This window comes from Schistocerca americana, chromosome 8, assembly GCF_021461395.2.
Source record: "Schistocerca americana isolate TAMUIC-IGC-003095 chromosome 8, iqSchAmer2.1, whole genome shotgun sequence".
Classification (NCBI taxonomy): domain Eukaryota; kingdom Metazoa; phylum Arthropoda; class Insecta; order Orthoptera; family Acrididae; genus Schistocerca; species Schistocerca americana.
Window position 1 is genome coordinate 399,309,035 of NC_060126.1, and position 24,165 is coordinate 399,333,199.

General features: G+C 40.8%; 1 protein-coding gene across 3 annotated transcripts in view; it reads right to left on the reverse strand.

The window, feature by feature from the left end:
- LOC124545189 (RISC-loading complex subunit tarbp2-like) overlaps window positions 1–24,165 on the reverse strand; it is a 91,514-nt gene that overhangs the window by 15,199 nt on the left and 52,150 nt on the right. For 2 of the 3 annotated variants that reach the window (XM_047124048.1, XM_047124049.1), the window contains one exon: window positions 20,557–20,706. In XM_047124048.1, the coding sequence (XP_046980004.1) occupies window positions 20,557–20,592 (36 nt within the window). In that variant the 5' untranslated portion in view covers window positions 20,593–20,706. Of the gene's footprint in view, window positions 1–20,556; window positions 20,707–20,903; window positions 20,929–24,165 lie in introns of those variants that run through there. The other variant, XM_047124050.1, reaches the window with a different exon arrangement.

Sequence of the window (24,165 nt, forward strand, 5' to 3'; positions counted from 1 at the left end):
GTATCACCACAATACTTTTAACAAAAACGCAACAGTCCTGAATACCCTTCCACTGTACTCCTTTTCAGTATTAACCCAGTGAAACGCTTTAAAAGGTTTGTGAAATGGTAAACATCATTCTTTAATATACTCAATGCAAGAGTCACAGAAGATGTCAGCATAAATATGAAATTGTTCTACAGTAATTTCACCCTCTTCTTCCAGTTTTCTTAGAGTCTCATGTACAAAGGATGCGAGAAATCTTTCAGATTTTCTACATTATAATTTGCCCAATAATTTGTTTATTTCTTGATAAACTTCCACTATTGTGATTTCTTGTTTCTCAATACATTTAATTTTTGTGGAGAAAGGTTTTGGCTGGCTCACAAGAAATTGTAGAAGAACAATAGACACAGGGTTATCAAAGAATTGTTTAAGGATAACACGACACTTATCAAGGTAAATGAAATATCATTTCAAAGCAGGAAATATCTCTACAATTCTTTCCAATGCTGGTAGCAGAGATAACCACCTTGTCTTTCTGTGCCCCAGTACAGTTTTGTATTCCGTTTCAGTTTACTTACAGAATTACTTCAGAGATTCAACCCTTACTGTGTATATGTGGAAATGCTGGTAGATTTTGTTTATAATTAATTGGCAGTCTATGGGTAGGCAATCTGAGCCAGTTTGTAAGGAATTGTGCATCACATGTGCTGGACAGCCAACACCTACTATATTATTCACAGTGTTCTGTTGCATTCACAATGTCAGACCTTCCACCGTGAACAACAGCAAATTTTGATCTGCACAACGTACGTTCTACAGTTTCTCCACTACCAGTGATAAAAGGAAACTCACTTTTTATATTGCTGTTAAAATCACACTTTCGTGTTGGCATAATGGAACAGTGATTGCACAGTGCAAAACAGTAACAGTGTGGTGACGAATGCCAAAGAGCAAGTATCAGTGGTGTAGAGTATCTCTGGACCGAAAGGACGGATTAAGTGGATCGATTTAGAAGAGAAGAATCTTTGTTGTTATTCGTAACCTATAGTGCGTTTAAAATTACTTGCGATTTTTGACAGTTCGGTACATGATTGGGGTATGCTGAAAGTCATCACATGCTTCGTAGCGTAAATAATTGCGCAGTTAATAGCAAGTCAAACGACCAGTAGCGTAAAATACTCTAGCCAAGTGGAATTATAAAAAAACGGGACATTTGAGCATCCTCAAAAACAACTTTCGGGACAGTAGGACATTTTGGTAAAAAACGGGACTGTCCGAGAAAAATGGGATGAATGGACACCCTAATTTTAGTCAATTAATCGAATAAAAATTCTGATAAAAGTAATTTCATTAAAGATTCGAAAATTAAAAAATACTTCTACTACTGTCAAGATTTGAGCCCACAACCTCCTCCATGTCAAGCTGTTATCCTATCCATCACACCACACAACCATACTAAGTGATGCAACTTTTTTAAGAGTATTGAGTGACACACACAATTCTGATTTTTTTTCATCAATTATTCACGTATGAGGACCCATCAGGGTGAATGGCTGCAGTGTGCGATACCTGGGATCTTAACCTACCTTACTGTATAGATAAGTTTCAAGAAGTCTATCATGACATGCTTACAAATCTATAAAATCCAGACAAATCTGAAGACTATTTAGTAATACCCAATTATTATGTCATCAGCTATTCCAAATCTTATTCATCTGTTTTTCTTTGTCAAGAATATGCTTTCATTTTTATGAGTCACTCACTCTTACATTCCTCCCCATGGCCACTGGCTTGTCAAAGGCACCTACTGTGAAGGGCAGGGGGGCTTGTTTTTCTGAGGGAGCTGGGGGCTACGCTGGCAGTAGGTAGCGACTGGCAGAGTCACTGAAGCCAGACTGGCTCCAGCAGTGGAGCCAGACAATGTGTCCCATACCACAGAGTAGGAGGATGCTCTATGTGTCATCAACTGCCCCTCACCCTAGAGGAGCTAGCCCAGAGATTTTGTTCACAGACTTCAACCTCTATATATGATGTGGCAAAATAAAATAAACTTTCTTTTGAAACACCCTGCATATGTACATTAGTGCAGTGTCTGTACAGTACAGATACTGCTAACGATTGATAGCTATAATAAATCATGAAATGTATTTGCAAACTGTGAATACAGTACCACAACAGGCTATACAATTTACTGGAAACATTGAAAACTTGTGCTGGACTGGGGCTCGAACATGGATTTTCTGCTTGGCATGAGCCTTAACCACTACAGTTATCTGAGCATGCTTCCAGGATCAACCCAAATTTCCTTACATCCCAGTGTCTGCCTCCCACAGTGCTAGTATCATTATGTGATCCATGTACAAGGCAGATTTATTTATTTCTTGTCAGACCAAACCCAGGGTTGGACCTTTGATTACCAGTGTTGAGTGATACCGATTTTTGTTTTATTATTATTTTGTATTTAATACTGCAAATAAATGCTCATACAATGTGGTTGGTTGGTTTGTGGGATTAAAGGGACCAGACTACGACGGTCATCGGTCCCTATCGCCAAATGCTGAAAACACCCACAGAGAATAAAAACGATTAACAGAATAGATCACAGACGACACAGAACAAAAGAAACTTAGACAAAGACCAGACAAAACGAACTACAATCATACAGAGTGTGACGGTGGTTGGCCGACCATAGAAATAAAAAAGGAAAAGCCAACCACTTAGAAACACATTAAAAACTCAGTTTAAAATCTTAGGCCAAAGGCCAGAATCAACACAAAACAATAAAATAAAACAGGAACACTCAGATTAAATGATAAAAACCCCCTGCCCGAATAAAACGTAAAACGAAGTAGGCCATAGCAGAGTCATCTGTTAAAAAGGGCAGGGAGCGTGCCAGGCAGTGCGAATGACTGCCTGAGCACAGCTAAAAGTGGACAGTCCAATAAAATGTGGACCACTGTCAAAACGGAGCTGCAGTGACATAAAGGTGGGTCCCCATGTCGCAATAGGTGGCCGTGCGTCATCCACGTGTGCCCAATGCGCAACTGGCAGATGACAACAGACTCCTTGCGAGAGACCCACAAGGAGGAGCTCCACACACCAGTAGCCTCCTTGATGGCCCGAAGTTTGTTTCGTGAAGGCAGGGCGCGCCATTCAGTGTCCCAAAGGTCCAAAATTTTGCTGCGTAGAAATGCTCGCAAATCTGTCTCCGGGAGGCCAATGTCCAAAGATGGTGTACTGGTCGCCAATTTCGCCAGGCGGTCAACATTCTCATTGCCGGGTATCCCAACATGGCCTGGGGTCCACACGAAGACCACAGATCGGCCGCTACGCGCAAGAGTATGCAGGGACTCATGGAAAGCCATCACCAGACGAGAACGAGGAAAACACTGGTCGAGAGCTCGTAAACCGTTCAGGGAATCGCTACAGATAATGAAGGACTCATCTGAGCAGGAGCGGATATACTCTAGGGCACTAAAAATGGCAACCAGCTCAGCAGTGTAAACGCTGCAGCCAGCCGGCAAGGAACATTGTTCGGAATGTTAGCGCATAACTGACACGACCAGCAACCATCAAGCCGTCAGTGTAAACAATGCCGGAGCCGTGATACGTTGCGAGGATTGAAAGAAAGTGGCGGCGGAAGGCCTCTGGAGGGACTGAGTCCTTCGGGCCCTGTGCCAATTCGAGCCGAAGGCAAGGGCGAGGCACACACCACGGGGGTGTACGCAGAGGTGTCCAGAAAGGAGGTGGAACAGGGAAAAACCCAAGCCCGGAGAGAAGCTCTTTGACGCCTACGGCGATCGGAGAACCCGACCGGGGCCGACGTTCTGGCAGATGAACGACTGACTGCGGGAACAGGACACGATAATTTGGATGCCCGGGCAAGCTAAAAACATGGGCAGCATAAGCAGCCAGAAATCGTTGGCATCGTAACCGCAGTGGCGGGACACCTGCCTCCACAAGTATGCTGTGCACAGAGCTGGTCCGGAAGGCACCAGTGGCAAGGCGTATCCCGCTGTGGAGGATTGGGTCCAGTACCCGCAACGCATATGGGGATGCTGAGCCATAAGTCAGGCTCCCATAATCCAGACGAGACTGGATTAACGCCTGGCAGAGGCGTAACAGGGTAGATCGGTCGGCACCCCAGCGGGTGTGGCTCAAGCATCTCAGAGCATTTAGATGCTGCCAGCACGCCTGTTTAAGCTGCCGAATATGAGGCAGCCAAGTCAACCGGACTTAAAAAACGACACCCAAAAACCTGTGGGTCTCCACCACAGCAAGAAGGTCGTTGTCAAGATAAAGCCGCAGCTCTGGATGGACCGTTCGGCGCCGGCAGAAATGCATAACGCGGGTCTTGGCAGCCGAAAACTGAAAACCATGCGCTACAGCCCAAGACTGCGCCTTACGGATTGCGCCCTGTAGCTGACGTTCAGCAGCTGCAATGCCAATAGAGCTGTAGTAAAGGCAGAAGTCGTCAGCATACAGGGAAGCGGAGACAGAATTGCCCACGGCCGCAGCGAGCCCATTAATGGCTATTAAAAACAGGCACACACTTAAAACAGATCCCTGTGGCACACCGTTCTCCTCGACGTGGGAGGAACTATATGAGGCCACGACTTGCATGCGGAAGGTACGATACAACAGAAAATTGCGGATAAAGATCGGCAGAGAGCCCCGAAGACCCCATCCATGAAGCGTAGAAAGGATGTGATGACGCCACGTTGTATCGTACGCCTTCCGCATGTCGAAAAAGACAGCGACCAGGTGCTGACGGCGGACAAAGGCAGAACGGATGGCCGACTCCAGGCTCACCAGATTGTCGGCGGCGGAGCGGCCTTTACGGAACCCACCCTGAGACGGAGCCAGAAGGCCCCGAGACTCCAGTACCCAATTCAAGCGCTGGCTCACCATCCGTTCGAGAAGCTTGCAAAGAACATTGGTGAGGCTAATGGGGAGGTAGCTGTCCACCTCCAAAGGGCTCTTGCCTGGTTTCAAAACGGGGATGACAATGCTTTCCCGCCATTGCAACGGAAACTCACCCTTGACCCAGAGACGGTTGTAAAGGTCGAGGAAGCATCGCTTGCAGTCCACTGAAAGGTGTTTCAGCATCTGACAGTGGATACCATCTGGCCCAGGAGCGGTATCAGGGCAAGTGGCTAGGGCACTGCGAAATTCCCACTCACTGAATGGAACATTGTAAGATTCTGGATGGTGGGTGCGAAACAAAAGGCTCCGACGTTCCATCCGCTCTTTAATGGAGTGGAGGGCCAGTGGGTAATTCGCAGAAGCAGAACTCATAGCAAAATGCTCTGCCAAGCAGTTTGCAATGACACCGGAATCTGTACAAACTGCTCCATTCAGTGAGAGTGCAGGGACGCTGACAGGGGTCCGATAACCAGAGAGGCGTCGGATCTCGGCCCAGACCTGCGATGGAGAGACATGGAGGCCAATGGCGGACACATACCGCTCCCAGCACTCCTGCTTGCTTTGGCAGATAAGGCGGCGGGCCCGCGCACGCAGCTGTTTGAAGGTGATGAGGTGTTCAATGCAGGGATGTCGCTTGTGACGCTGGAGCGCCCGCCGGCAATCTTTAATTGCTGCAGCGATCTCAGGCGACCACCAAGGCACAGTACGCCGCCGAGGGGACCCAGAAGAACGGGGAATGGCAGATTCGGCGGCAGTAACGATGCCGGTGGTGACCGATTGAACCACCGCATCAATGTCATCACTAGAAAGAGGCTCAATAGCGGCAGTGGAGGAAAACAAGTCCCAGTCAGACTTATTCATAGCCCACCTGCAAGGGCGCAGAGAAAACTGACGCTGTGGCAGTGACAGAAAGATCGGAAAGTGGTCACTACCACACAGGTCGTCACGCACTCTCCATTGGACAGACGGTAAGAGGCTAGGGCTGCAGATAGAAAGGTCGATGGCGGAGTACGTGCCATGCGCCACGCTAGTGTGTGTGGAGGAACCATCAGTTAAAAGCAAAAGATCGAGCTGTGCTAATAAATGCGGGAATTGGGCTATCGGAGCAGCCAGGACATGCTGCACGACAGCACCATTCGGTGGAAGGTAAAGACTGCAGACGGTAACGGCCTGTGGCGTCCACACTCGAACAGCGACAGCCTCTAAAGCTGTTTGTAGAGGTACAAACTCGCTGTGAAGAGAGTTAAGGACATATATGCAGACGCCACCAGACAGCCTTTCATAAGCTGCCCGGTTCTTATAATAACCTCGATAGCCACGGAGGGCGGGGGATCACATTGCTGGAAACCAAGTTTGTGCAATGCAGAAGAAAGGGTGAAGGCTGATAAGTTGTCTGAGCTCAGCTAGATGGTGGAAGAAACCGCTGCAGTTCCACTGGAGGATGATATTGTCCATGGATGGGAATGGCGTGAAGGGACTGGGGAGGCAGATTACGCCTCCTGGGCCCCTGCTGCTACTGAGTCACCACCTGTACAACAGCCTTCCATTGCGTCCGAGGGACTGGCGAGATCCAGGTCCTCAGCGGACGCCAGAATCTCCACCTCATCTTCGGACGCAGAGTTAGAAGATTGCGGTGGGACAGGTGCCACCGCAATGTCAGGATGCTTGGGAGCCTTTTTCTTGGACTGCTTTGCGCGCTGTGCCTTCGGTGGTTCTGGCTGGGAGGGCCTCACTGGGTCAGTCTCAGGGACTGAAGACGACCGTGACGCCCTACGACCAGTGACCGGTGGGTGTTTGAGATACTTGCGGGTGTCCGCCTTGGCACTGGGCAAAGCCTGGGATGGGAGGGCCCCAAGGGACCCCTTCCGGGCGAGAGGAGCCGAAGAAGGCTCACGCTTCTCCGGCTGGGAAGGGGGAACAGATGTCCCCGATGGTTGGGGTGGTGTTGCTCCTGAAGTAGATGGAGCAGGAGCAACAGGGAGCTAAGTGCCCCCCACAACCAAGGGAGCCGGTGAATTCAGACAGAGCTGAGATCGAACTGTAGGTGATGACACGGTAGAGGTTCGAACCGGTGTTGCAGCAGCGGCATAGGTGGATGTCATGGGCACAGGATGTAGCCGCTCATATTTCCGCCTTGCCTCTGTGTAGGTCAGGTGGTCCAGGGTCTTATATTCCATTATCTTCCTTTCCTTCTGGAAGATCCAACAGACCGGTGAGCAGGGGGAATGGTGTTCTCCGCAGTTTACACAGATGGGAGGCGAAGCACATGGAGTATTGGGATGCAAAGGACGTCCACAATCTCGACATGTGATGCCGGAAGTACAGCGAGATGACATGTGCCCGAACTTCCAGCACTTAAAACACCGCATCGGAGGAGGGATATATGGCTTCACATCACAATGGTAAACCATCACCGTAACCTTTTCGGGTAAGACATCACCCTCGAAGGCCAAGATGAAGGCACCGGTGGCTACCTGATTATCCCTCGGACCCCGATGGACGCGCCGGACGAAGTGAACACCTCGTCGTTCTAGGTTGGCACGTAGTTCATCGTTGGACTGCAGAAAAAGATCCCTGTGGAATATAATACCCTGGACCATGTTGAGACTCTTATGCGGCGTGATGCTAACTGGAACACCCCAACTTGTCACAATTGAGCAACATCCGTGACTGGGCAGAGGATGCTGTTTAGATGAGTACTGAACCAGAGCGCATTTTGGACAAGCCCTCCACCTCCCTGAACTTGTCCTCTAAATGCTCCACAAAAAACTGGGGCTTGGTCGACATAAACGATTCCCCATCAACTCGCGTACACACGAGGTACCGGGGTGAATATTCTCCACTGCCTTCTTTAGCCAGACGTTCCTCCCATGGAGTGGCCAGGGAGGGAAACAATCTCTGATCAAATTTCTTCCCGTTGAGGTTAGACCTCTATCGCTTAGAGACTGCTGGTGGAGGCCCACCAGCGAGAGATGATGTACCACGCTTCATTGCGGGTCATCCGTCCTGATGCCACCCATTCCGATCAGGGGCTCTCCCCACGGGCGCCACCCAGCTGCAGCAAAGACCACCTGGCAGGATGGCCTTTGCCGGGAGTCCCAATGCCCCAGAGTTGGGTTGGGTTCTTTGGGGGAGGAGACCAGACAGCGAGGTCATCGGTCTCATCAGATTAGGAAAGGACGGGGAAGGAAGTCGGCCGTGCCCTTTCAAAGGAACCATCCCGGCATTTGCCTAGAGCGATTTAGGAAAATCACGGAAAACCTAAATCAGGATGGCCGGACGCGGGATTGAACCGTCGTCAATGCCCCAGAGGGATAGGCATCTACTCCTCGGCATGCATGGGGAGGTAGCAGCTCAGGCATCAGCAGTGCGATCCCTGTGTAGTCAGGGGGCTACCACCAAGAGGGTACATGACGACCCCACGACAACGGACTGGCTACCGTGCTGGATGTCGGGTGTCAAAATATCCATGTACATCATGAGGGCAAAGATGGAAGTGCACATTGGAGGGAATGTATGCTACCCGTAACACACTGCAGTGGATGTGGCTGGAACCTCGATGTAAGTCCAACTCCATGAAAAATCAGGTGCACCAGATCTTAGGGCAAGATTGATTTTAGATGCACCACGTAAGGTGTCCTTCCCCAAATGGTACGCACTAACGGAAAAATTTAGAAACGGAGTGGTCAAACCCCTTAGGGGACCAGCACATTAAAGGCCGAAACAGTTGAGACTCCTTTTAGTCGCCTCTTACGACAGGCAGGAATACCGCGGGACTATTCTAACCCCCGAACCCGCAGGGGGGGCTCATACAATGTGCCCCTTTGTTTAAGTATTTGCATTGACTGAGAATCAAACCCTGGTGACTTTGCTGGCGAGCATTCTACTACAGAGCCACATGCCCATCGCAAAATCATTCTAGCTTCAGTGAATTAGACGCACTTCAAAAACTTTAAAGTCAATTTTCTCAAGAAAAAGCTTGATATTTCGAGTTCTGGACTTTACGTTCCATAAGTATTAAAAATTATAAAAACCCCACTGCTATGTTCTCTCCTTGCTACATATAGAATGAGAGGCAAAAACAAATGGTCTCTGTAGCAAACTGGTAACGACACAATAAATGTTTCTTTCACATGCAGCTAGAATCAAATTTTATTATCTTGAATTACTCCACTGATAGCAACGGCTAAATTTCTCAACAACGCAGCCGCAAATACAACAAATTTACGCTATTAATTATTTTTGGGTCACTGAAGACATAATAAAATTCATACCTTGCAAAAACTGCCAGTACACCGATAGATGCAGACTGTTTCAGTGTTTTTTGTCATTCACATTGCCACATAACCATGAATTATTTTGGTTCATATCAAAAACAAACCTCGCACGCATATGTTGATCGAAATATTGATACCAATTCTGCAGCCTCAATATAGAAATGTGGAAACTTCGTACAATTCATGAACAGTTTTAATATAAAATAACGTTTATTTTAAATAGAGATTATGTTGCAGGTTGATCAGTTCCATCTGCAAACCAATAGTGGATCTTTCAAATGATGGGGCAGGAGTCTCAAAGACAGCTCAGCTTATAAACGTATGAAAGATAGGCAGTGCCCCGAAAGTGTTTTTTCTAAACTGTAATTCTTTCAACATTGTAATGAAATCTTCAAAATTCACATTTTCTTCAACACCAGAGAACTTAGGGAAATGGGCAGTGTTCCTTGTCAGATGTTGTCACTTCAACAATGATATTTTCTTTTTAAACGCTTTCAATTTTCCCATAAAATAATAAATAAGTTGCTTCTCAATTTCAATTTCTTACTGAGGTCATTCAAGATTGCAGTTATGTCACTAAAAATGTGAGGTTTGCAATCTAAACATGATCTTATGATTGTAATTCCTGCTTTCAATTCAACAATAGCGGGTCTTAAATTGAAAAATCATTCTAGGCACTTTCTTTGACTTAATCAATGATGTAATGCACAGCAATATATTTAACTTTCCATACTCTTCCTTCAATTCCACCAAAAATTGGTGAAACGGCAATGTAATAACCAATGCAGCGTCAGAAAATTTCCTGTTCCTACCACCTTTTTCATCATGTGCTCCATGTCTGCAAATTTAGCACAATGTGTTTATTGATGCACACATAAATTACTCTCGTACAAATTGTCTGTTGATTGTTCACTGCCAACTAAGTCTTTAAATTCTTCTTGGATGGTGTTGTAAAGCCATTCTATAACAAATTTGTGGCACCCGGCAATTATGTGATTGCATAAGACATTGAGTAGTCTCCTACTTTTCTTCAGAAACTGTGATTCCCATTTATTTTCATAGGTTGCTAAACTGCCACATTTTGAGTTATGTCCCATTGCGACAGCCACTGGACCTCTGAATATTATTTATACAATGACAAAATAGCTATGGATAAAAAGTGTTGCCACTATGACCAGAGTTATATCAATTGACTGAAAAATGTCTCAACAAATTCCCAAGAAATAGTATCATATAAAACTGCTACAATGTCTTAACATGTTGAGCAGTCCTGAGGAGGACTGAGGAAAGTCAAAATGGACCTAGCAAAGCTGATACACATCGAGCGCAGACAGCCTGACCCCAGACCGCACTCTTGCAGTTACACATGCCGTGGCCGACCCTAATGAGAGTCAGATGTGATACATGGACATTAATGAGTACTGATGAGTAGCAGCTCAGGGTATTTGAACATAGGGTTCTACATCTTCACAGACATTCCGTTAACCCACCATATTGTGCATGGTAGAGGGTATCTTGTACAACTACTAGCAATTTCCTTTCCTGTTCCACTTGCAAACAGAGTGAGGGAAAAATCACTATCAACACACTTCCATACAAGTCCTAATTTCTCTCTTATCTTCTTGGTCCTTGAATGACATGTACATTGGTGGCAGCAAAATCGTTCAGCAGTCAGCTTCAAATGTCAGTTCACTCAATTTTCTTAATAGCATTTCATGAAAATAATGTCATCTTGCCTCCAGGGATTCCATTTTTGAGTTGACAAAGCATCTCCCTAATACTCATTTGTTGCTTGTTGATCAAACCTAATGGTAACAAATCTGACAGCAGGCCCAAATATTAAAGCAGTACTCCCTATCAAGCCACTTGCGTATCTGTGAACTTAATTCATAAGCTTGGACCTTCATTAAGTCTTCAGCTGGGCACTCTGCCAAATGCTTTCCAGAAATCTAAGAATACGGAATCTCCCTGTTGCCCTTTACCGGTGGCTCTCAGGATATCGTATGAGAAAAGAAAAAGCTGAGTTTCGCATGAGCAATGTTTTATAACTCAATGCTAATTTGCGGACAGAAGTGCCTCTGTCTCGAAGTAATTTATTATATTCAAACTCGGAATATGTTCAAGAATTCTGCAGTAAACAGACGTTAATGACATTGGTCTGTAAATTTGCAGATCTGTTCTTTTACCCTTCTTATACACAAGAGTCACCTTGTAACGTTCCCTGGCAACACTCACACTATTAATAAACTAAAATTTAATTGTACTATATACGCCGCTATGAAGCAATTTGTATATACTGTAATTATTTAACAAAAAATATTATTTAATTTTGTGTAAAGGACATTCGTTATTATTGTACTATTTTCTGTAGTAATATTCTCGATGTATTTATGATTGTAATATTTCTATACTCATAATGTAATTGCGAAATGCGTCAATATCTGCGATAACAAAAATGTAAAATTCAGCCACAGAGGAAAATAATGTTGTAAGATTACAAAGAGATGTTAATGGTCAGCAGTAGTATAAAAAGCACCACCTAGTGTGTATTCTTTGTCGTCTCCCTGGAGAGCTGAAAGTGAGAGGAACCTGTGACTTAGCATTTTATGAATGGGTAGACTTCTTTTGTCTGTATCTAGATTTAGCCGCCATTAGAGGAGAAATTACAAACTAATGTAAGTTGAATTATTGTTGTGGTCTAAATACATTATAATTTATCAAAAGTGTGTATTACTAATGTGAATTAGCTTGCCCGTGTCATCTATAATATTTCTTTAAAGAATTTTCAGCATTTTCAGCGGTGTTGCTGGGCTGTGCCGCGACCGAACGATTTGCAGCGGCGGCACATTAAAAAAATTGTTCCGCTAAGAAAAATTAACCAAACCCATAAATCGGGAGCAGATAAAAATTAGCAGTGAATTAAGAAAATGTTTTTCTTTTACACCGATCCTGAGACTGACGGAATTTATTACTAGTTTCACATTTGTGCATTCATAGGCGGATAGTTAACGTTGAAATTTAACAATTTTGGTTCTTTCAAATAACTTAAATATATAGTGAAGTGTGTTTTATCAATGATAATTAAACGTTGGCTTGGCAATGTTTAATCATTTTCTGCTAATAAAGACAGTCTTGTGTTCCATAGCTAACGCCGGGACAGAATTCAGTAAATATTTAAAAAAAAAAAACCACTGCATTTAGAAAATGTGTGCCAAGGCCGAATTATGTAAAGGATTTAATTCTCAACTAAGTATTCTTAATCAGTTAATACGAATTCACGTAATTTTAAATGTACTTAATTCTGTCTAAATGAATTTTTATTACCACATGTAAATAAGAGGTTCTACAACAAAGTTCGTTCATACTGACTGAAAGAAAGCAAATAATAACAAAACAATTTATAAATAATAATAAAAAAAGGTATTCACTTTTTTTTTAATTTAATTTCATTAAAACCTGCACTTTTTTCCAGTCACTTGGGACCTTGCAATCGGATACAGAGTCTAATAAATGCAAGCTATGTAAGGGACCAATGCTGTATAGTACTCTCTGTAGTACAGAACTGGGATTCCATCACGACCTGATGACATTTGTTCAACTCTCAGTTGCTTTTGTATATCAGGGATGCCTATTAGTATGTCCTTCACACAAGACTCTAAGCAGGTCAAAAGCCAATTTGTTTGTACAATCCCCCTATGCAAATGGTTTCTAAAACACAACATTTAAAATTTCAGTTTTCCTTTTGCTGTCTTCTGTTGCCCTACCAGAGTAGTCAATGAAGTAATGGATACAAACTTTTGACCCTCTTACTGAATTTCCTTAAGCCTGAATTTTCTCAGGTTCTCAGCAAGACCATTTTGCTAAGGTATAAGATTGTGGAAGTTCATGTATGCTTCACGCACTGATCCTATTTATAGGACTACAAATTTCTACCACCTTCACATTTTGTCATTTATGCATTTATTTTTAGAATCGGGGGTGCAAGTGTCTATGCTTCCTAAGCATTTTCTGAATTTTGTAGGTCTTCTCTGTCCAGCACATATTTCTCCACAGCACTAATTACAATCAATTTAAATAGTGCTCATAATTCCTCTGCATCAATCATATTGGAATTAAATGATATTCATTCATTGTCTAAGTGGGATGCGAACAACTGCTTATCTGCTCTTTCTAGCAAAAATACTCTCCTAGCATTCTTGATGAGTTATTAACTTTAGTAACCATCATCACTATGATGAAATGATCACTAATCCCTTCTTCTATACTGACACTGTATCAGGTCAGGCTTGATTGAACCTAGTAGTCTTAAATATTTGCACTGTGTGGCCTGTTGAACTTTATGTGTTAGACAGGTTTTGGAAAACTGCGTTCAAAACTGCTTCCCCAGACTGACTGACTGCACCACTTGCACTGAACCCGTAGACTTCTGTCTGTATTCGGTAGGTTAAAATTGCCTACAACTAATACTGCATTCTCTGGGTGTTTCCACACTATCAAGCATAGACTTTCTGTGGGTGATTTTTAAAACTGTCACAACAGAATCTGGTGGCTGGTAAACACAGCCAATCGTTAACTTGAACCTAGGCCTATTACTTGCATCCAGATGACTTCACTTGCACTCAATTTTGATCTAAATAGAGATGATATTTTTTACATGAAATGTATTCACAGTTGTTAATATGGACAACCATCGGCTGTATAATGGAATGAATATGAAAATTTGTGGCAGATTGGGTCTTAAATCTGGATTACACACTGTAAGCAAGGTGTCATCTTAACCACTATTGCTATCCATGCATGACTTATGGCCACACCCTAACTTCCATATATCGACAGTCATGCATCACAACCTCACTCTTACACTTCCTGTAATTCCCATACAGGGAGGGAGGGGTGTGGGGGGGGGGGGACACATTTCAATTTAAAATTGCTGCCTCATATCGATGGCTAAATATGACACTGCAGTGCCTGTGTTGTTAAGAGGTATGATGCTACTGCACTTAACACAGGCATACATACATGAATGTTCAAAGGAACACTGCATCCTATTTCCTTTAACAACACAGGTGCTGCAATGTTGTACATAGTATTTTTGTTGATTGCATTTAACAGATCCCTCCTATGGCATCCAATATGAGTTCCATGCCCTGCTAAATACTTGCAAGCTTTCTACTTTGGGTTTCTGCCAGCTTTCACTTCCAAGAATAATTTGAGTACGACAACTTTCCCCGAGGACAGTAAATTCAATAAGTTTTATTATGAATGCTACAGTAATTTACCACTGAAATTCTAGCAATTGAAATGTCTTTACTCTGTACAAGATCTAATTTCGCTCTGTGTATCGACTGACGAGCATTCATCAGACAACCTCAAACTATTGCCTAGCCCAGGCCTAGCAAAACATAACTCACGAGCCATTCCCCACCAGCAAGTGCTTCCCCCTCCAACTCAACTTGTGCGGTGATGTCACAGCCCCAACACAGCCATGCCGGATGACTGTCAGTCATCATGTATCGTAAGCTCTATGATATCAACACACTAAACGCAAATGCCAGAAGACATGCAGGAGCTTTATTTAGTTATTTGTCTCTAACTCTTATACTTTAATGAGATACAAGGTGTGTTCAAAGAGAAACTGAACTTTTGCTGGACCTGCTTTATTGCTTATTGCAGAACATTTTAAGCACTGCCCCTTCAAAACAGCTCCTCTACTGACAATACGTTATTCCCACCATTTATTCTGGTTTTGAAATTCCTCCTGGGATACATTTTGTGGGATGGCGCACAAGTTTATTGTCGCATCGCCCAGCATCTCCTCTATGGCTTCGAAATGACGTCCTTTCAATGTGTTTTTCAGTTTGGGAAACAGAAGAAAGTCTGTAGTCTAGGTCCAAAGAATATGGTGGATGGGGGACAATGGGAATGTGGTGTTTTGCTAGATAGCTGCAGACAAGGAGCGACACATGAGCTGGCGCATTGTCATGATGTGACATCCAACTCTGGTTTTCCCACAATTCAGGCCGCCTCCTGCGCACAGCAGTCCTCATGCGCACTAGGATTTCCTGGTAGACTTCCTTGTTTACCAACTGACACAAATTCATGATGGATAATGTCTTTGTAGTCAAAGAACACAACCAACATAACCTTGATCTTTGTCCGATTCATGTGCTTTTTTTGGACAAGGTGACACTTTGCCCACCCACTACAACTACTGCATCTTCGTTCAGCATCATAGCCACTGTCATTAACAGCGGCAAGCAGTTCCTTGCACATTTCTGATCTTCAGTCAGCAAATGCGGTACGAATTTTTCACTGACTTGATGCAGCTCAAGTTTCTCACTCAAAATTAGATGGCATGATCCTACTCTGATGCCCATCTCCTCAGCAACTTCCCGAACAGTTAAACAACAATTTTTGCAAATCACAGCATGAACGCTATCCGCATGGCCATCATCTGTTGATGAGGAAGGATGTCCAGACTTTGGATTGACAGAGACCAACATTCTGCCCTGCTGAAAACATTTAAACCACTCGTAGCACTGTGTGCGACTCTTACAGTTCTCCCTGTATGCTTGGCTAACCATTTGAAATGTCTCTGTGACACACACACACACACACACACACACACACACACACACACACACAGTTCTCCAAGCTCCTTCATTGCACCAATCCAACGAGCTGGCTGTACACGGGCTTATTTCAGCAGCTGTGGTTCACTTTCTAATTCTACGAGTGACACGAGGAAAATGGCAGTTTATTGTCAAAACCTATACCAATAAACATTGTACAGGTAGTTCAAAAGATCTGTGTTAATACAGGAATCCAAATAATTGGGAATAATGAAGAAACTACAAAGGTTATTAATTTAGGAGTTCGACAAGGTTGCAGCCCCTATCCACTGCTTTTTAAAATATATATATATATATATATATATATATATATATATATATATATATATATATAAAAAGAAAGATGATGAAACTTACCAAACAAAAGCGCTGGCAGGTCGATAGACACACAAACAAACACAAACATACACACAAAATTCTAGCTTTCGCAACCAATGGTTGCCTCGTCAGGAAAGAGGGAAGGAGAAGGAAAGACAAAAGGATATGGGTTTTAAGGGAGAGGGTAAGGAGTCATTCCAATCCCGGGAGCGGAAAGACTTACCTTAGGGGGAAAAAAGGACAGGTATACACTCGCACACACGCACATATCCATCCACACATACACAGACACAAGCAGACATTTGTAAAGGCCTTTACAAATGTCTGCTTGTGTCTGTGTATGTGTGGATGGATATGTGTGTGTGTGCGAGTGTATACCTGTCCTTTTTTCCCCCTAAGGTAAGTCTTTCCGCTCCCGGGATTGGAATGACTCCTTACCCTCTCCCTTAAAACCCATATCCTTTTGTCTTTCCTTCTCCTTCTCCTTCCCTCTTTCCTGACGAGGCAACCATTGGTTGCGAAAGCTAGAATTTTGTGTGTATGTTTGTGTTTGTTTGTGTGTCTATCGACCTGCCAGCGCTTTTGTTTGGTAAGTTTCATCATCTTTCTTTTTAGATATATTTTTCCCACGTGGAATGTTTCCCTCTATTATATTCATATATATATATATATATATTGACAACATTATTCGGCAATGGAGAGTGAAACTGAAGAACTATATATATGACTTCAACCAAAAAGACTACATCATAATTAATAACCCTTGTTGTTTCTTCATTATCCCCAATTATTTGGATTCTTGTATTAACATAAATATTTTGAACTACCTGTACAATGTGTATTGGTATAGGTTTACACAACAAACTGCCATTTTCCTAAGAACAAAAATAATTATAAACAACATTTTAGAGCAAGTAGATAGAGTCAAATTTCTAGAAACCATGCTGTTGTACAGCGGAGATATAGATTAAAAAAGACATAATTGAGAAATTTAACTTCTTAAATGGCATTATCAGAAGATCCCTCCAATGTAAAGTAAGAACAGAAATATACATAAAATTTTATAAAGTTATGTCAATACCAACATTACTATAAGAAAGTGAATCTTGGGTAATGAAAAAGAAATATAAAATAAGATTACAAGCCAATGAAATGAAATTCCTCACGTACATAGCAGGATACACCAAGCTAGACTACAAAAGAAATACAGATATCAGGAAGGAATTAAATATTTTCGATATTAACAGTGGATATCCCATCTGTTACAAATGGACAAATCGAGATTACCATTACATTTTTGGCAATATACTCCACTAGGTAAAAGAGGCATTAGAAGACCTGCAGAATGATGGAAGGACCAGGTGTAGCTGCAACAGGCTGAGGGAAAGCCTAATGCATGATGGAAGAAGTTGTCTAAACCTGCTGATAGGTGTGCTCAGTAGCTGTAGTGCGTGCTCTGCTGGTTGGCAGGTTATTTCAAAAGTTTGGTTTCTTGAATACACCAACGAAACCATTTTTGCTACTGACCACAGCTTGTGCACCTTCAGTGAGAAATGCAGAGAATTTTTCAAAGCCACCAGTTGTGTCCACACATTTTTAACTGCATTAAAATAACAAACTGTTGTTTTGAGCATCGGAACTAAAGTGAGTGACTGTTCAAGTGCAGAAAAGTCGTCCTTTATTATGTGAAAAAAATTAACAGTTGACTACGATCTGTTCGATCAGTATTCTCATCCGCACAAAAAAAAATAATGCCAACAGTCGCAATTAAATTGTTGTTCCAATGTTACGCTACGAACCATATAATTAATTCACAGTGTTACATGGCAAAGTAACTGTTTTACAATGAACAGCAGCATCATCAAAAACAAATGCTTTTGCTGCTATTTCTATTTCAGATTATCCTTTGCTGATGGATTTATAAGTTTTAGCTAATTATAAGTGTACAACATGGGATGCAGTGAAACACTTTTCTCTAAGATATGACGGTTCAGGCAAACACTTATTACTTTCTTTTTAAGTTATCGACAAAATGGCATCATTCCCCATGAGAGCAATGCCTGTGTATTACCTCATGAGATAAATGTCAAGAAAGATTATTACTTTTGTTTTGACTTAAGCAATTCCTACATTTTAAACAGTGATGTGTATCATCGGAATTGTTTAGAAAAATTACTTAATCTCCCACTTCTCATGAAAAATTGACTTTTCAGTATTATTTTCTTTTCAACATTCTTAAGAAACATAACAGAAAAATAGCCACAGAAATAACGCGTAACAAAACTAGAATGATTGCTACAGTAATAAATATGAAGACAACTTGAACAATAAGGCAATATTAAGGAGAGCTCCGCTTGCACCCCACAAGAGAGGCCAATAGTCCTCAATACTTCTGCCAGTTGTCTTGTTTGAAGTGGATGAACTTCAGAATTTGTCCGTATCAAAGGAATGTGTGTTCTTCAATTGGGATGTTGCTGGAACATGAATAAGTTAAGTTACAGGACATCATCTTTTATTTCAAAACAACCTGGCCAGGTCTTACAGCTGACTTCATTGTAAATAATTACAGTTGCCAAGTACCGTTAGGCTACAGTTTGGATTTTCTGTACAAATGTGGATGAAACAAGTCTCTCGGGGTCTACCAACCATTAGGGTCACAGTCAGATCTCCTAAAATTAGAGGATGAGAGCTGATAAGTGGCATAACACTTTTTTTTTGGATTTGAGAATAATGGAATGGAACTTACAGTATGACAAGAACTTTGAGTGTTAGTGAGTGCAGGAAGGGTAAGCTAAAGTGCAGTGTTTAAAGAATGCAAGGCACTAATAATACAAATGAGTTTTTCATTTATTTCTCTGTCTCTCTTATAGCAGACATTTTCATTAAAATGTTTATTATGTCTTAATTTACTGTTGTATTTAATGTCTTGTTTAGTAATAGCATTTTGGTGGGAAACATTCTAACATTAACTGATCTCTTATTACGGTAGTTTCTGGTCACTGATTGACTGATTTAAAACCAATGTTTATGCTACAACTTTTCAGCATTTTGTTTACAATGTACTGTCTCTTGAATCTAATTCGTTTGATATTTTTGTGTTTCATAATTATACCTTGACATTGTGGTACGAATAATAATAAATAGGCTTGGATATCAATAACCTTCATCAATACAAGTCAAAGTTTCTGTAATCTTTCAGTATGTGAATAAGTTAGAGAGTTATCCTGTTGAAAGTTGTAGCAAAGCCACGAAAGTTTGGTCAAGCTTTCATGTTTAGTGTCATCCTTTTATCTAACTGAGGCATTTGTAATTGGGGGATTTCCAAGTTGCTATTTTGATAAAATCTCCATTTTTTGTGTGTGTGTGTGTGTGTGTGTGTGTGTGTGTGTGTGTGGGCGCGCACGCGCTCGCTCGCAACTGTCCTCTTCATTATGTTGTAATCATTCCATTCTGGATTTTTCCATACCTTGCATATGTGCTGTGTAGTAACACCCTCAAAAGGAAACTTAATGATTGCCCCTTACAGATATGATACTGTTAGGCGTGTTGTTGGAAGTTGAATAAATCAACTTAAAGGATGTCATCTTTTATTCCCGAAGAACCTGACCAGGTCTTATTGTTAATTTTCTTGTAATAATTACATTTAAGCCAAGTATAGATAGGCTACAATTTAATTTTTCTGAGCAACCATGGTTGACTCTCAGCCTCATAGCGCAATTGCCATTCATTAGGATCACAGTCAGATCTTTCTAAAATTACAGAACGAGAGCTTAACACCATTCACGGGTAAATGGGTGAAGCTGCTACATAGCGAGCCTCTATACTGACTCTTCACTTTGAGAATCGCGAACGCATTACAACAAGCATTCTGCACGAGACCTATGAGGCAGTTCAGGATAACAACAGTTTCTGGAGATCTAAAATGAATAATGAGATGAAACTCCTCACTCAAGGAGCTAATGCTGTAAGATAAAGAACAGGTAGGACAACAGCCTGCTTGGTCATGTACTTAGGATCGATACTGGAAGAATAACTAAAAAGATTTTTGAAAGGAGGCCTACTGGAAGAAGACAAAGGAAAGCCATGAAAGCAGTGGATTGACAATATGTAAGAAGATATAAAATCTCTCAGAATCCGAGGACGGTGGAAAACTGTGCTGGAGGGGGGCAGACTGGAAGAAACTTGTTGAAGAGGCAAAGACCCATGCAGAGTTGTAATGCCATGAGAAGAAAAAAGAAAACCCATACTTATATTTTACCTTAAAATCCTTAACAGAGACAAAATGTAAATTTTATTACTGCAAGTTTTATCATAAAAGTAGCTTCTCTTCTTCTTTACAAATACCAGACTTAGAGTGTGGCTGTAGCGCATCAAAGTGACACCTTCTGCATCTTATTGAAGGCTGAAATTCAACTCACCCTGCCTATGGATGAAACACCATATCCGGAGGCCATGCTTTTACCAATAATGACAGCAAATCTTTGAAAAGGCTGTTCTTGTTGGATACCTCTTCAGGTTCTTGCAAAGATTTTCAACTGCTACATAGCTTCTAACTCTTCCAGCAACAGCTGAAAATTGGAAGAAAATGTCAAAAACTATACCAAATTTTTGTAATACAATATCACATAGCAAAACAAAAATGACAGATTAGCTACTAGTGTTTTAAAAAATTTGTTTATTTTGAGCCGACTTTCCAGTAAGTGCTAGTAATAGGGTATTGAATGTATCTATTCAGACTAATTTTCAACTATACATCAACACTCACGTTATTTCATTATTAAGATGTTTGTTTCCTTCTTCTTCTTCTTCTTCTTCTTCTTCTTCCTGTCCTCAGACTGTACCTACTACTGCTCTTAGATACTTGCAATCATAGCCAGCTTCTTGGGAAATGTACAATGCTCTCTTACTGGCACAAGGATGAATTGAAATCAACGAACTTTCGTTTTCATTATGTTGGTATTTGCTGTGCAGTAAAATGTCAACCAGCACAATTGTTTTGCTTTACAGATTTTTAAGATAGTCATGTTTTACAAAATTAATTTTTGACAGTTTATTTCACCAAAAATTTATCTATAGTTAGACAACACACTGGGTTACTTTCAAAGAAAATGCTTATATCTACTATTATTTGCTTACTGCAAATAATACAAATGGCTTACATGAACAGATAAACTGATTATATTTTTTAGGAATATAATTAACAGCAGAAAATTACAATTATGATATAATTTGCCTTCCAGGGGTTGCTTTTGAATAAAAAAGTTCTGTCTCTTATAGCAGAGACATTAGGATTTTCAGAAAAACTGGACCATTTCTGCATTATACATTAAATTGACGCCACAACCAAATATTCACAAAACCCCAGCATTTCCTTAGTAACCAAGCACTGGAGACACTGGCATATTTATATTCAGTGATATAGATCTTATTCTCCTTAACTCCATCATCTGATGTTAAATTTAGGTATAAGGAAGAAATTTCTAGAGGTTTCTTAGCTTTGCCTCTAATTAGTTATCCTTCTGGATACAAAACCATAGGCTCTCCTGCACTTAATACAAAATGACCCATATTATGTCTACCAAAATCTACATTTTTCCCATCTACACTGTCACACCTGGGGTAGAGCTTACTTGAGATTCATTACCATTGGATATGTTGTCATATATTCTATATGAAGCCTCTTAATCTACAGCCATTCTATTTACATTCCATCAATATATTTTTTGTAAATGTCAAACACTTTACCCATTCAGCAAGTGACACAAAGACTATCTGCATTTTTAACACTGGAATTGGTTTATTCTTCTTCACTTTTGATGGTTGTCCATACAATGTTCAAGCCTGTTTATTCAGGCTTTGTCTGTGACAGAAAAAGGTGCATAATTGCTAGAAACCTAAGACCTCTTGTCATAAACTGTTGTTCTGAACTCCTTGCCCTTATGTTAGCAAGATACCATCCTACCACAAAAATTTTGAAACTCTTGTTCTTCCCTCCAAACTACCAGAATATTTTAAAAACTCTCTCACATCATTATTCAGTTTCTCTAGAGCGGCAAATGATGGATGATGCAATTTTATCTGATTCCCTTGAGACTAAACAGACTCTGTAGTCTCTTCTGCTGCAACTGTTTTCAACAACAATCAAGTTTTCTGAAATGTCACAGTAAGTTACAGTTTTGTGGAAAACTAAGCTGAAGAGGAGAGTTTCTGGAGAGGGTTCATTATATACATTTCTAAAGTTCTCTCTCATGATCTATGTCTTACCACCACATAAGAATTTTTTTGAAGTTTCTACTTGTCCATTTTCAGTCTGCTTTTATCAATATAAAATTTATTGCATGTTTGAAAATAAGACAGACAGAATAAAATTTTAATTAAAATAATATCTGTACATCTACTTCTTAATGGGCTGCAATTTTCTCTCTGTTCAAAAGCCCCAAATATAGATCATCTCAATCTGAAGCTGTAGTTAACAGTTTAATAGTTTTAGAAATATTAGTTTAATACATTTAGGGCTACAGCTTTATTGGCATACCTGTACCTAGTATATAATACATATCATAGTGAGAAAGTACATCTTAACATCATTGAATGCAAGTTAAAATATTTAGTTTTATGACAATATTGATAAATCTAGACACTTTTAGTTTTGTGGAATTTCAGTTATTTCACATATCTATTAGTTCAGTATAATTTAATCAAGTTATCATTTATTTTGATTGTGTAGGAGCTACGAACTAGCATAACTTCTGTTTCTGTGGCATTAAACAATTGCACTTAACACAAAATCTTGACCAATTAACATTCAGGAGGTATTTCAAAAACAAAATTATCTTGTATGAATAATTTTCATTTTCTTTCATAAGAAAAATAAACTACTTCAATGAAATTAAGGTTAAAAGATATGACACATTAGAACTACACAACACAATTTTCACTTAATAAACATAGTTTTTTGTGTTTTTTGTCATTTCCTCTAAAAATTCATTTTAGAAGTCACTTTGTTGTTTTTATTTAAAGAATGCTTTTGAACTGAATAAGTTGACTGTCACCAGGGAACAACTCAGCAAATTGCAGCAGAAAGCAGGATTATCATCAGGAATGGCAGCATTATGTTGCATATCATTTCTGCAGATGAGTTTCTCACTACTGCTACGCAATACTAAAAATAAAAAAAAATTAATAAAGCAGCTGATCTTCAAATTCTGAGGTGATTTGCCAGTGACACTACAAAACATTGCAGTTTCTTGTGCTGCAGTCTTTAGTAGTAATATCAGATCTAGACCAGGAGACTGGATTACAGTCAAGCCTTCCAGACACATTGCAAATCAGACTGCTTCAGACTAGCTGTATGCAACACCTTTGATGCCATGGAGACAGAACAAAAGTATTCAGACATGTCAAGAACCATAGGAAGAAAAGTTTTAAGAACATCAAGAAATGTGTTCTTGCTGGGTAATATTTAAGGGAGGGGAATGTCAATTGATTTAAAGCTCTTTTGAAAGTTATTACCAGGTATTATTTTCAAGCCAAGTGCACGGCTCAAAGATGTCACCTGCGATTAAAACTCTTGAGAAGGACTGGAGTAAAGAAGATCATGTAATAATAATAATAATAATAATAATAATAATAATAATAATAATAATAATAATATAATAACAATAACAATAATTGCAGTAATGATATAAATATGGCTTTTGGAACAGACAAATGTAAGAAAAATAGCATAGTCAAGGGAAAACACACTAAACAAGAAGATTACATATTGGATAACCACAGTGACTGCATAAAAGCGATGGAAAAAACAGATGCCTATAAATATCTAGGATACAGACAAAAAATAGGAATAGATAATACAAATATTAAAGAAGAACTAAAAGAAAAATATAGACAAAGACTAACAAAAATACTGAAAACAGAATTGACAGCAAGAAACAAGACAAAAGCTATAAATACCTATGCTATACCAATATTGACCTACTCATTTGGAGTATTGAAATGGAGTAACACAGACCTAGAAGCACTCT